At 34.6% G+C, this 15,565-nt stretch overlaps 1 protein-coding gene across 9 annotated transcripts in view; it reads right to left on the bottom strand.

The window, feature by feature from the left end:
* Positions 1-15,565, bottom strand: part of HFM1 (helicase for meiosis 1) — a 111,692-nt gene that overhangs the window by 80,919 nt on the left and 15,208 nt on the right. For 5 of the 9 annotated variants that reach the window (XM_035018054.1, XM_035018055.1, XM_035018058.1 and 2 more), the window contains 9 exons: positions 14,379-14,644; positions 13,741-13,788; positions 7,522-7,592; positions 6,915-7,047; positions 6,112-6,263; positions 5,469-5,546; positions 5,095-5,253; positions 917-1,117; positions 745-833 (listed from right to left, as the gene is read on the bottom strand). In XM_035018054.1, coding sequence (XP_034873945.1) covers positions 745-833; positions 917-1,117; positions 5,095-5,253; positions 5,469-5,546; positions 6,112-6,263; positions 6,915-7,047; positions 7,522-7,592; positions 13,741-13,788; positions 14,379-14,644 — 1,197 coding nt within the window. The remainder of the gene's footprint in view (positions 1-744; positions 834-916; positions 1,118-5,094; positions 5,254-5,468; positions 5,547-6,111; positions 6,264-6,914; positions 7,048-7,521; positions 7,593-13,740; positions 13,789-14,378; positions 14,645-15,565) is intronic. The other 4 variants (XM_035018060.1, XM_035018062.1, XM_035018056.1 and 1 more) reach the window with 3 other exon arrangements.

Below are 15,565 nucleotides of genomic sequence, written 5' to 3'. Positions count from 1 at the left end.
TATCTCCATCAACACTGCCACCTCCTTAGTTCAAATCACTATTAGTTTCTAATAGTTTGAGATGCTCATACATATGCAATTGGAGATGTCAGTTAGGCATGGACTATAGACTAGAGTTCAGAATGGAGTTATAAATTTAGGAACTCACAGACATATATAAATATGAGCATACATATATTCTTTGAACCCATGTGATAGAGACAAATACCCAGGAGTGTGGAATTAGAAAGAATGAACCTTGGAAAGAACCTCTAGAATGTCAACACTTCAGAGTTGGGTAGAAGAGGTGAAAAGAGGATTGAGAATGAGCAGCCAGCAAAGTAGGAAGAAACTTGGTAGAGGATGATCTCGGAAGCACAGAGTCCAGAGTTTTTAAATAAGGTGGGAGGGATCAAATGTATTAGAAGCTCCTGAGAGATCAACAGCAAGTTTAGCTTTAGTGAAAGATTACAACAGATGCCAAATTCAAAGTGGATTAAAAAAAAAAAAAATGAAGACAACAATATGAATAACCTTTCAAGAAACATGGCTATGAAATAAAGAAGACAGGATCATAATGTCACTAAGATTCACTCTCACTTAATCTTCCAAATTACTATTATCTTTAATTTATAGATGAGGAAACTAAGGCTTAGAGAGGCTGATTAACTTGAAAAGGTGAAGGAAAAAACCTAGTTTTCTCATCTCATCTAGATAATCCCTAAAAGTCTTCCTATCTCCAATAACAAAAAAGAAAAAATATACCTCTGTTTCTGTTCCACAGCCATAATAAATTTAGCATCTTTCACAAGAACAGAAGCAGCCTGTTGTACACCTTTTCTTGTTGCACAAAACTGAAAATAAATGAGTAATTCTTGGATTAATCATATTAAAAGCTGAACATCACACTCAAAAATAAGCAAGTAACAATCCATACCACAAGTGTGGGTTTCTGATCAGAGTATGTTTGTATAACACTGGCAATTTTGTAGTTGAGGGTTAAATCAAACTTAAATTCGGTTTGGTTACTTCTGCAGGGAAATCCAAGGACCACTTTCCGAAGTTTCACTGGCCTGTGTTTCTCATCCATTTTCAGACATACCGCAGGTCTTTCACCATCTGAAAGCCATTCTGCAATCTTTAAATAACAGAAACATACATTAAAAGTTTTTTCTAGTCAAGTTTTATGGCTAAACATAACCAAATAATAGACCACTTTTAAAGAGAAGGTATAAAAATAATTAGGCTGTCTTTGTCAGTATTACATATTCCAGTGACACTATTCTATTTATATATTGGTAGGTATTATCAGTAGCAGTATTTTAAGATTAGTCCCACTCTTCAACATGGTAAACTCCCAATTAATTATTATTTTGTTTTATTTTCCTTCCCAAGAGTCCAAAATAAAATTAAAATTGATTTTGGCAGAGAAACTGAATTTCTCACTATCATTATAACCTTCCTATTTTTCAGAACTATGCCTAGATATGCATGACAGATCTTTTGAGTTGTGCTAAATAATAGCCAAAGAGTAGCAAAGTAATGGTTGGCTTAGATTGGCAAGGGTTGACAATTTTTAAACAAAGAGCAAATAAACACTTGAGAGATGGCAGTGCCGAAAGCACATTTCAGACTCAATGCCTGAGTCACTTGTTAATTTCTGAAGCTATGGTGAGCAATCCTTATCTTCATATAACCTGGTTAGTAATTAGGCTTCATGCCTGCTCTGAAACTGACCATTGCTTTGACAGGAAGATGGATTAATGAGTTTTTAGTTACAGGGGAAGGAAATATTAAAACATTTTCAAGGCTACCATGTGTACAAAAAAGATCACACAAGAATTTAATTTGAAAGGGGAAGAAGGCCAAGAGTGAAGACCTTAATTTAGGAGAAAATTGAGAAAGAAGACTTGTACAAAGAGACAGGAAAGTAGCATTCACAGATGTAGTGATTATCACAAAGGGCAAAAGAATTTCAAGAATTACAGAGTACTGATATTTAATGACAGCTTACAAATCAATAAGAAAAGTTTATTATCCCAATGTGAAAAAAAGGGTAAAGAACATGACCTGACAAGGTACAAAAAAAGAACTTAAAGTAATTGATATATTAAAAATATTTACTTCAACATGATGCCCCCAGCTTTGTTTTTCTTTTTCAACATTTCCTTGGCAATTCAGGTTCTTTTCTGGTTCCATACAAATTTTAGGATTGTTTGTTCCAGCTCTTTGAAAAATGCCATTGGTATTAGGATCGCGTTGGCATTCAAAGTATTGACTGCTCTGGGCAGCATAGACATTTTAACAATGTTTAGTCCTCCAATCCATGAGCATGGAATGTTTTTCCATCTTTTTGTGTCTTCTTCAATTTCCTTCATAACTGTTCTGTAGTTTCTAGAGTACAGATCCTTTACCTCTTTAGTTAGGTTTATTCCAAAGTACCTTATGGTTTTTAGTGCTATTGTAAATGGAATCAATTCCCTAATTTCTCTTTCTACAATTACATTGTTAGTGTATAGAAAAGCAACTGATTTCTGTGCATTGATTTTGTATCCTGCCATGTTACTGAATTGCTATATGAGTTCTAGTAATTTGGGGGTGGAGTCTTTTGGGTTTTCCACATAAAGTATCACATTGCCTGATTTCAAGCTATATTACAAAGCTGTGATCACCAAGACAGCATGGTACTGGCACAAAAACAAATAGAGAGCCCAGATATGGACCCTCAACTCTATGGTCAACTAATCTTCAACAAAGCAGGAAAAATGTCCAATGGAAAAAAGACAGTCTCTTCAATAAATGATGCTGGGAAAATTGAACAGCTATATACAAAAGAATGAAACTCGACTATTCTCTTACACCATACACAAAGATAAACTCAAAATGGATGAAAGACCTCAATGTGAGACAGGAATCCATCAAAATCCTAGAGGAGAACATAGGCAGTAACCTCTTTGACATCAGACATAGCACCTTCTTTCAAGACACGTCTCCAAAGGCAAAGGAAACAAAAGGGAAAATGAACTTTTGGGACTTCATCAAGATAAAAAGCTTCTGCACAGCAAAGGAAACAGTCAACAAAACAAAGAGGCAACCCACAGGATGGGAGAAGATATTTGTAAATGACATAACAGACAAAGGTTTGGTATCTATGCTCTATAAAGAACTTCTCAAACTCAGCACCCAAAAAACAAATAATCCAGTCAAGAAATGGGCAGAAGACATGAACAGACATTTCTCCAAGGCAGACATATGAATGGCTAACAGACACATGAAAAAAATGTTCAACATCATTAGCCATCAGGGAAATTCAAATCAAAACCACACTGAGATACTACCTTACACCCAGTTAGAATGGCAAAAATTAACAAGACAGGAAACAACAAATGTTGGAGAGGATGTGAAGAAAAGGGAACCCTCTTACACTGTTGGTGGGAATGCAAACTGGTGGAGCCACTCTGGAAAACAGTATGGAGGTTCCTCAAAAAGTTAAAAATAGAGCTACCCTATGGCCCAGCAATTGCACTACTGGGTATTTACCCCAAAGATACAGATGTAGTGAGAAGAAGGGGCACATGCACCCCAATGTTCATAGCAGCAATGTCCACAATAGCCAAACTGTGGAAGGAGCCAAGATGCCCTTCAACAGACGAATGGTTACTCAGCCATCAAAAAGAATGAATATCCATCATTTGCATCAACATGGATGGAACTGGAGGGGATTATGCTAAGTGAAATAAGTCAAGCAGAGAAAGTAAATTATCATATGGCTTCACTTATATGTGGAAGGGCAGAGGGAAGAGGGGAAGAAGACTATCCACTGAGCAAAGAGCCTGGATTGCAGGACCAGGGATCATGACCTGAGCCAAAGGCAGACGCTTAACCAACTGAGCCACTCAGGCACCCTGAAAACTATTTAAATGTAATAATAACAATAATTTATTATAATATCCAGTGCTAGAATACAGAGAAATGGCTGATGGTGGAAGTATACATGACTATACCATTTTATGAAAGCACTGTTTCCTTAGAGTTTTATAGATCCTTTGACTCAGTTATTCCACTCTAGAAGTTCATCCTAGAGAAATAATCATGTTTTCAAAGATGTATTAACTTTAGCACCATTTACAACAGCAAAAATGGAAATAATCTTCTATCATTAAAGCATTAGATAAATAAATTATAATAAAACCACAAAAAGTATATTAAAGAAGAATTTCTAATGACATAGAAATGTCTGTAGGTGACATGCAAGTCATAAAAGAGCACGCATAGTGATTCCACCTATACATCTGGAAAGACAAACACTGGGTTTCTGTTGATTATATATACTTAAAAATTTTCTCTATTATTCTTGAATATGAACAAGTTGTTAACTTAAGAACTGGAAAATGAATAATTTTGCCAAATTAAAGATAAATCAGGCAAAATTTTCCATTGGATTAGACAATATAGGAACTATTTGTGAAATTTCTAAGTAGTAGGAGAAAAAAGTCATACTATAGTAGGCTGAGAAGGAAATAAGAGTGAGGAACAATGAAACCATACTATTTTTCAAGAAGTTTGCCCAAACAATGAAAAAAAAATTAGGACAAGTATAATCCTATGTACAATTATTTCTTTACCTGTCTGTGTACCCCATTAACCATGAGATCCTCCTCAAGGGCAGGGTCTATATGTTTTCACTTTTGTATCTATTATTAGTGCTTTCCATAATGCCAGTCACATAGAATGTGAAAAGGTGGGTGGTAATCACCTAAGCAATTATTTTTATTCTCCACCATACTTTGCTATACAACTACACTCAGCTGATTACAACAACCATAACAAATTACTAGTCATAATGAGGTACCTGAAACCCATAAAAACCAAGACATTTAGATACTAGTAAACAACAGACTTATACCAAAAATGTTTCATTAAACCAAATCAACCAAATATTAAGGCCTAATACTGCCATACCTATGAAATCTAACCATAATTTTCTATAACATACTTTCCTACTAAATCGGTTATGGGATTTACAGAAAAAAACCCTCGCTTTCCTCTAAGATTAAAATGACAAAATATTTCACTAGTCATAAAAAAATCTGATAGACTGAAATTCTAACTTACATCCTCAGCATTTGGAATTGTTGCAGATACAGCTACAAATCTCATTGGAATAACTGTGCTGCTATTTTCAGAAGTAGGAGATAAAGACTGTACAGTTTTCATTCTGCTAACTACAACTTCAAGAGTTGGTCCACGATTTTCATCTTTTACAACATGTACCTAAGAAAGAAATCAAGAAAAAAAATGATTAACTATAAAAATAAAAAACTAATCAATTAAAATCCATAATAATATTAACACTCTTAAGAAAATAAGCCTTTCCACTTGAAGGGATAAAACAAACATATAGTTTGGTTGAAAATGCCTTGTTTCTTTCTATCCATTCCAATCATCATTTTATGTTTATCTCTGAAAATGAGTAATGTGTTCACTACCTCATCAATGAGAAACAGTCTAACCAGCTTGACCAAAGAGTTGTCTCTCCATTTTCTAGTCATGCTATCCCATTTTTCCTAAAGAAAAAATGCATGTGGTTTAACATAATAAGAAATTATAATAAATGTTATTAAGATATCAATAAAAATCTTAACATGATACAAACAACAGGCAATATTTTAATTCACATCTTAAAAGTATTCTGAAAAAGATTTAAAGATTAAAAACATTTTAAAAGATTTTGATAGTCTTACAAGTGCTTAAAAAACTAAACCCCCATTTATTTTTGAGTTTAACCAAAAATATACAAAATTATAGTCTAATTACCTTTTTTAAGCCCTACAAAGGTCCTCCCTCTGCAATACATAATACTTGGATAAAAGAATACAAGCAAAAAGTAAGATTACAAATTATCCTCAATAACAAATTGCCTAATCATATCTTTTGTCTATTTTTCCCATTTGGTAATTTGTCTTTTACTTACTGATTAGTAAGTATTCTTTATAGTACTTTTTATGTTTGTTTGTTTTTTACATTGCAAATATATTCTCCTACTTTGTATTTTCTTCTAACTTTTATTCTTGGTGAAGAGAAACATTTTCTAATAAACCAAGGAAATAATAGAGTATAAATAACACCTACTGGAGTTGTCATAATAATATGGGCATGCTGAATCTCAAATAGGTCATCCATTACTGTATCTCCAGTGAGTTCTTTACAATTCAATCCTATTGGTCCAAATTTTTCTTTCCAATCATCAAAACGCTGACTACACAGGGCTTTTATTGGTGCCACTATAACAACATAAGATATATATTTTGAATGTCAGTGCAATTTTAAAATTACTTTCACAAACATTGTTAATAAAATTAAGATAAAACTACACATCTAGGTGCTGCCTAATATTTATAAATTGAAAGAGTTAATATAAGCATATTATCTAGAGATATAATCACCAGACTGAACTAAAAATAGAAAAAGAAGTAATTATTCAGGGAACTGTAACTAAGAGCAGAGAGAGGTAAGGCAGAAGATTATTGCTTATTCATTATAAGCCTTTTTGTGATAATTTATTTTTTTAACCATGTATATAAATTACTTTAATGAAAAATTTTAAATATATATATACCTAAGAGAGTAGATGTTCCTATGGAATTTTTTTAGAATTACAAAATGTTTGAATTTATTGTTCTTGTTGTCCTTTAAAAAATAAACATCTAAAGGTCAAATTTTCAATTTAAATATTACTTTTTATTTACAACTCTGGGAAAATGTGTTTGGAATTTAATGTAACAGACAAGAGCAAATGTGATAGGTTTTCACTAAAAATGTATGGAGAACCAAATATTAATTCCTATGGCTTGAACTTTAATTTATTTCTTACTTTTGCCTCAATGGTTTTTCATTATTATAATTAATTACTCTTACAATATATAAATACTTACTGTAAACAATTTTAATGTTTGACCATGGCAATGGGACTTCCATTAATAATCTTGTTATAGCTAGTTCAAACACTACAGTTTTCCCAGAACCAGTTGGAGCACAAATCACAAAATTCCTATCTGTGTAAAGAAGCTAAAAAATACAATTTAATCAATCAAGGAATATATAGAATTTTTCATTCACACTCTCAATTTGTTAGAAAATATGTAAGAAAGACTCTCTGGAATAACAATTCAAATTATTTTTACCTCTAAAATTATTAAAATTCTAACCTTGCTCTAGATCCACAACCTCAAAAAAAAAAAAACCCACCACTATTAATAATTCATCATTTTGTGTTTTTTGTGAAAGTAATATGTTAGACCTAGAAGTAAATAATTTCTTTAGCTTCCAGAGAAATTGTATAAATCTAATAAATATAAACACACCAACCTATGAAAGTCACATGCATTTATTTAGCAAACATTTTTTTAGTTCCTATAATGTACCAGTCACTGAGTGTGGCATTGGAAACATAAAGATGAATGTGATCTAGTCCTTGCCCTTAGAGAACACACAATAAAATAAGAAGAGGTAGATAAGTAAAAATCATAATAAAATACTTACATCATCAAAGGCTTTGGACTGTATATAGTTGAAATATGGGAATTCCTTGAAAATACTTCTAAATTTCGCTGCTTAGAATAGCATTAAGGAGTCAAATATTTCAGAATTTTAAGAATTGGTTACTTTTAATTAATTTACTTATTTATTGGTTACTTTTAATTTAAAAATTCAATTAATCAATATTAACTTTGATAATATTTAATGATGAGGCTTTAATACTTGCTATTTTAACATCGTAAGAAAGGAATTAATAGATATAGAGGGAGGGACCAACGTGGCAACATAACAGGCTCCTGAACTTTCCCTCCTCCCACAGATGCACCAAATATATAGTTACACATGGAACAATTCTAAGAAAAATCCAGAAATTAGTTAAGTGACTCCTACACATTGGGTGAATGAAAATACCCACAATAAAATGGGTAGGGAAGGCTGAGACAACTCTTACCCTAAATCCCATCATTGGCACAGCACCATACAATTGGGAAGGAACTCCCAAACCCCAGCTTCTCCCTGAGGAGCAAAGAGTTTGGACCACACATCTAGAGTCCCAACCTTTAAGGCTCCCACCCACAGGATAAGTCCCCAAAACACCCAACTCTGTAAGGCAACAGGGCTTGAATTCACGAGACCCACAGGACGATAGCAAACAAAGAAGCAACTCTTAAATGGGCACAGGAAAACCCCCCCTTCCGCTGCAGGTATACTCAGTGCTGAGGGAGCAGCAAAAATATTCATCTCCAGTTTCTACCTGGAAAGGATTTCACTGCGTATTTTCTCGGCTGCTACCTCAGGTTCTGGCTTCTAAAGAGCCTGCACATAGGTGCTAATTACAACTCTCCCCTTTGGGACACTGATACATTTTAGCACAACTACTAGAAGCCATTAAGAACAAAGACAGTGAGTTGGGCAATCAGAAAGGTTCGAAAGGCAATTAGGAGCTTGGGCTAGGTTAATTGATGAGGCTCATCTCCTAAGACCAGCCTGTCAAGATTGGGAAAGGTGGATATTTTATCCAATGTGTAGAAACCAGCACAGAGGTTAAAGAAAACAAAGAAGTGGGAATAGTTCCAAACAAAAGAACAAGATAAATCTCCAGAAACCAAACTTAACAAAATAGACATAAGTGATTTACCCAATAGTTTAAAATAATGCATAAAAATGCTCACCAAGGTCAGGAAAGCAATGCATAAACAAAATAAGAATTTCAACAAAGTCATAGAAGATATAAAAAAGAACCAAACAGAAATCACAGGGATTCAACATCAGACAGATCAAACAGAAGAAAGAATCAATGAACTCAAAGACAGGGCAATAGAATTAATCCAGTCAGAGGAGCAAAATGAAAAAAGAATGAACAAAAAAATGAAGATAGCTTAAGGGACTTATTTTACACTGATACCAAAGCCAGGTAAGGATACTACAAGAAAAGAAAATTACAGGCCAATATCCCTAATGAACATAGATGCAAAAATCATCTACAAAATATTAACAAACCAAATTCAACAGTATATTAAAAGGGTCACACCCCCATGATCAAATGGAATTTATATCTGTAATACAAAGATGGTTTAACACCCACAAATCAATCAACATGATATTCCCACATTAAAAAGTTAAAGATCAGGGGTGCCTAGCTGGCTCAGTCAGTAGAGCATGTGACTCCTGATCTTAGGGTTGTGAGTTCAAGCCCCACATTGGGCATAGAGCTTACTTAAAAAAAAAAAAATTAAAACTAAAAATATGATCATCTCAATAGATGTAGAAAAAGCATTTGACAAATACAGTATCTTTTCATGATAAAAACTCTCCAGAAACTGGCTAAAGAAGGAATGTACCCCAATATAATAAAGGCCATTTATGACAAGCCCACAGCTAACATCATATTCAATGGCAAAAAGCTGAAAGCTTTTGTCTAAGATTAGGAAAGAGACAAGGATGCCCACTTTCACCACTTTTAATAGTAGTGGAAATCATAACCAGAGCAATTAGGCAAGAAAGAGATATAAAAGGTATCCAAATTGAAAATGAAGAAGTAGTCTCTATTTACAGATGACATCATATTATATATAGAAAACTCTAATGACTCCACCAAAAAACTGTTAGAATAAACAAATTCAGTAAAGTTGCAGGATACAAAATCAATATACAAAAATCAGCTGCATTTCCATACACTAACAAAATATCAAAAAGAGAAATGAAGAAAACAATCCTATTTACAATAGCATCAAAAATAAAATACTAAGGAATAAAGTTAACCATCCCATTTATAATAGCATCAAAAATAAAATACTAGTGAATAAATTTAACCAATTACTGTAAGACACTGATGAAAGAAATTGAAGACACAAATAAATGGAAAGATATTCCATGTTCAAGGATTCAAGAACTGATATTGCTAAATTGTAAATTGCCAAAGCAATCTACAGATTCAATTCAATCCTTATCAAAACTCCAACTGCATTTTTCAGAGAAATGTAAAAAACAATCCTACAATTCATATGGAGTTATACAAGACCCCAATGGCCAAAGCAATCTTGAGAAGGAAGAACAAAGCCAGGGGCATCATACTTCCTGATTTCAAACTGTATTACAAAGCAACAGTAATAAAAAACCCTGATGGTATTGGCATAAAAACCAGACACCTAGATCAATGCGACAGAATAGATAGCCCAGAAATAAATCTGTGTGTATATGGTCAATAAATTTTCAACAAAGGAGCCAAGAACTGGGAAAAGATAACCTCTTCAATAAAAGGTACTGGGAAAACTGGATATCCACATGCAAAAGAATGAAACTGGATCCCTTGCACTATATACAAAATCAACTCAAAGTGGATTAAACACTTGAATGTAAGACCTGAAATCCTAAAACTCCTAGAAGAAAACATGGGGGTAAACTCGGCTACACTAGTCTTGGCAATTATTTTTTTTTTAGATTTAAAACCAAAGGCAAGGCAACAAATGCAAAAGTAAAAAAGTGTACTACTTCAAACTAAAAAGCTTCTGCACAGCAGGGGAAACCATGAACAAAATGAAAAAGCAACCTATGGAACAGGAGAAAATATTTATAAACCATATATATGATAAGGGGTTAATATCCAAAATATACAAGGAACTCATACAACTCAATAGCAAAAACCAAATAACCCAATTTAAAAATGGACAAACGACCTGAATAGACATTTTTCCAAAGAAAACACAAATGGCCAACAGTACATGAAAAGTGCTCAACTTCACTAATCATAAGGGAAATGCAAATTAAAACCACAATGAGATATCACCTCACACCTGTTAGGATGTCATTTCCCAAAAAGACAAAAGATAAATGTTATGAGGATGTGGAGAAAAGGGAACCCTTGTACACTGTAGGTAGGAACGTAAAGGGGTATAGTTTGATATTATGGAAAACAGTATGGAGGTTCCTTCAAAAATTAAAAATAGAACTATCTTATGATCCAGCAACTTCACTTCTGGGTACATATTCAATGTGGGGCTTGAACTCACAACCTTGAGATCAAGACCTGAGCTGAAATCAAGAGTCAGACACTTAACAGACTGAGCCACCCAGGTGCCCATAGGGTACATTTTCAAAGGAAACAAAATCAGTATCTCACACAGATAACTGTATTCCCATGTTCACTGCAGCATTATTCACAATAATCAAGGTATGGAAATAACCTTAAGTGTTTGTCAAGAGACAAATGGATAAAGAAAATGTGAGATATCACACACACACACACACACACACACACACACACACACTGAAATATTATTCAGCCTTAAAAAGGAAGGGAATTCTGCCCTTTTTTGACAAATTGGATGAACCTGAAGGCCATTATGCAAAATGAATTAAGCCAGAAAGAGAAAGACAAATAATGCACAGTATAACTTATAAGTGGACTCTTAAAAAAACACAAAAGGTCAAACTCAGAAATAGAGAGTAGAATGGTGGTTGACAGGGGATGGGGATATGGGAGGAATAGAAAGAGGCTGGTAAGAGGGTACCACAGGTGGGCCATCATGCTGGTTTTTCTCTCATTAGGTGGTTCCATATCAATTTATACTCACAAAATGAATCTTTGATTCAGAGTAGATGTAGAATTAGTTTTCCAGCTCATGAGAAAACTCAACTACTAACATCATTTATCATCACTATAAACACTTGATATCAAATTTTTCCTTTCGTTCAACAAACTCTCAGCAATGTCACTGCATTTATATAACAGGTAGGAAAATGTCTGCAGAATTGAAAATTATAAGATTACTATAGCAAAATCAATCTGACCAAGCTTCTATTGTCCCGAGGATTCAAATATAGTAAAATATTATAAAAGAATTAGAAAATATGTCATGTCGGGGCGCCTGGGTGGCTCAGTTGTTTAAGCGACTGCCTTCAGCTCAGGCCATGATCCTGGAGTCCTGGGATCGAGTCCCGCATCGGGCTCCTTGCTCGGCGGGGAGTCTGCTTCTCCCTCTGACTCTCCCCCTCTCATGCTCTCTCTCAATAAATAAATTAAAATCTTTAAAAAAAAAAAAGAAAATATGTCATGTCCAAGTAATTCCAAAACTCTCAAATTATCATGAAAAGCATTTAGTCTTCTGCTTTAAATACACACTTAGAAATAATAAAAAGTAGCAGTTCTGTGAGTTTGACAGCAAATGAACTTTTTGAACAACAAATCAATGCAGACAAGAGTATGCAGTATTCTTAACTAACAGAGACTTAAGCAACAGAAACACTTCAGCTGAGCTAATATAGCATGAAAATCTTTAAAACTCTTCAGAAAAGTTACTGTCATATTATGGCAAGTTTCAGTAAGTGATAAGAAGACTTTCCCATCATACAGATAAGGAGACGAACTTTAACTGTTTAAGGCTAACCTATTTCCTGTGTTCCAACCATATTTAGATCACCAGAGAGAAGAAAGCACAGCAGGATTGAGACATCATGCTGAACAGAAGCCCTAAAAGCTGACCACATCTGAAGGTATGATATCATCATGTATAACCCTTTATTGTTCCCTTCCCCCATTCTAACTTAGTTATCTGCATTGGAGGCAAATTTTCATGATTGGTCAGGCAAATATTTTCTAACCATACCTCAGAATGGTCTCAGTCCCCTGAATACCCAGGATTAGAATAATTCTCCCCTAGATTCCTCCAGCTCAGGAGGAATTCATTTTCTGTTTTGCCAAATGGACAATAACTTTTGTGGAGTCTAGAGCCTTACCCAGCTTTGAGTCATTAATTCCATATTCCTAAAGCATGGTTTTGATGATATAACTTGACTTGATCAAAATACTTCATGGTTTCTCCTCATTGCTTAATAAATTAAAAAACAAAAACAAAAACCTCTTGACCTTAGTATTCATGGCATTAAATAACCTGATCCTAAGATACCTTTCAATCATTATGTCCTACTACTCCTGTAATCATAGCTTTTACTTCAGCCAAACTGGAATGTTTGTTCTTTCTAACATATTCCACACTATTTTACCCTCATCCTGGCTCATAGCTACTCTTTTGCCAGAACAACTTCCTTTACCTGCCTTTCAGTGTATTTGGAGATGGATAAATAAGGGATGGCCCTTCCCTTCAAGGAGTTCATAGGTCCTAGGGAAATGGTCACATAATAGTCACAGTTGCTCGATTATAATAAAAAACAGTAAGTACACTGTTATAGACATACATGAAGTATCAAAAAAGCAAAGAGGATGTTACCTCCAGAACACATATATGTACTCAAAATATTTATATTGGAAATGCCCAGACACGTAAATCAGATCATAGGTATAAGCTGCAAATTTCATTCAAAAAATGCTAGATTTGTAAAAATATCCCCAATCCACAGAATGTCCCATTCTCATTTATTTCCCCTATCCATGTTTATCCCAATATGCTATCCTTACCCAAAGTGTAAGAAATTATCTGTATCTAAGTAAATATGCTCAGAATTCAGCCAATAATACAAATCTCATTTCTATACTTACCTTGTCACAAACTGGTAACAAGCAGTTCACAAACTGGCACCAGTCTGCAGACCACACTTTGAACAGCACTGATTCTCACACACACTGGGTCTCTTACATGACCCAAAAGATTCACTTTTCCTTCTTTTTCTTTGTCAGTAAAATAAACATAGACACAATGAAATAACATGCTTACAAATTATGAATTCAAATATAAAGTTGCTGTAGTAAAATAATTTAAAGGATACGGATTTCTGTGACAGCCTTCAAGGAATCTAAATCATTTTCTGTTACCCCTAAAAAAAAAATTCTACATATTTATATAGGTATTTTTAATCTCTTCCATACAAACTGCTTCAATAAAACTAGCATAACTTTCTATTAAGAGCACACTTAAATATTAGATCATGGTTTATTTCATTTTTTATTTTTCTAAGTAGGCTCCACGCCCAACACAGGGCTTGAACTCACAACCCTGACACCAAGAGTCACATGTTCTACCAACTAAGTCAGCCAGGCACCCTAGATCGTAGTTTAAAAAATGCAATATGATTGGGGCGCCTGGGTGGCTCAGTCGGTTAAGCGTGTGCCTTTGGCTCAGGTCATGATCCCAGGGTCCTGGGATAGAGCCCCGCATCGGGCTCCCTGCTCGGCAGGAAGTCTGCTTCTACCTCTCCCGCTCCCCCAACTTGTGTTCCCTCTCTCGCTGTCTCTCTCTCTGTCAAATAAATAAATAAAATCTTAAAATGCAATATGATCAAGAAATGCAGAAACTGCACACAGATAATCTACTCAAATTTATTATTTTTTTAACTCTTCCTTATGCTGAGAAATACAGACTAGTTTGTTTTGTTATAAAACCAACTGAAAAAAGCAAGGAATTAACCTTGAACTTCATGAGGCTGGGATGCAACTGAAAAAGTTGGTGCTTTGAATATGTCTTCTCTGATTTCAGAAGCAGAAAAAGTATTGCTTGCTGTAAACATGTTAATGTCTGAATATTGATGTTTCTGCTTACTACTGCTACATTTCCATGATTCCCCTTTGTTCATTTCTGTTGGGGCAATTTTCACTGAGCCAATAGGAGAGTCCAAGTTTGTACTGTCATTAGAGTTAACACCCTCACGTATATTGTCAGATATTTTAAATAATCTGCAAAAACAAAACAAAACAAAACATGTTTGCACTTGTAAGAGCTGCATAGAATGGGAAAAACTAGCATAAAATTGGTCCCTTTAAAAATGCCCATAGATTGTGGTTTATTCAAATATAAAATTTAAGCATTCCCTTAAAATATAATTTGGCGAATTTACCACGGAATTATGTCTTTTCACTTTTCAGAAACTCAAACCCATTTGTAGAATCCAACCTCCAAGACAACCCCAATGATACCTGTCTCCTGCTATTCACACCCTTTTCAAATTAGGACTTTGAGTCAGGACAGAATTATATGACTAGCAGAGTATTGAGGTAGTACAGTGTATGACTTCCAAAGGAAGGTCATAAAAGATACTGTCACTTCTGCATGGCCTCTTGGATCATTCACACTTAGAGAAGAGCTAGCCACTGTATCATGAGAATACACAGACAACTATATGGAGAGGCCCATGTAGACAGGTATTGTGGCATCTTGTCAGTAATAGCATCAACCTCCCAAACATTATTCAATAATCACTTTGGTATAAGAAATACTAAATAAGTATAGATGTCAAGAAGAACACTTTGCAAAGAAGTATTTTCTTTGGAAAGTTCTAGAAAACACAGGCCCTCTTTAGGATTGCAATTTATTATATTCAACTGATCAAAAGACAACCCATCAGACTAATTTGTTCACCATAGCCTTAAGGGATGAAGTGACCATTAAAGTTCCTAATACAGGGGTGCCTGGGTGGCTCAGTCGTTTAAGCGTCCATCTCTTGATTTAGGCTCAGGTCATGATCTCAGGGTCCTTGGATCAAGCCCCATGTAGGGTATGGAGTTTGCTTAAGATTCTCTCTCTCCCTCTCCCTCTGCCCCTCCCCAACCCCGCCTGTGCACATACGGATGTGCGCACTCTCGCCCCCCCTCAAAAAA

The sequence above is a fragment of the Mirounga leonina genome, unplaced genomic scaffold (genome assembly GCF_011800145.1).
Source record: "Mirounga leonina isolate KUSES-001 unplaced genomic scaffold, KU_Mleo_1.0 Mir_173, whole genome shotgun sequence".
In the NCBI taxonomy this organism is placed as follows: domain Eukaryota; kingdom Metazoa; phylum Chordata; class Mammalia; order Carnivora; family Phocidae; genus Mirounga; species Mirounga leonina.
This window is presented reverse-complemented; position numbering and strand designations above follow the sequence as displayed.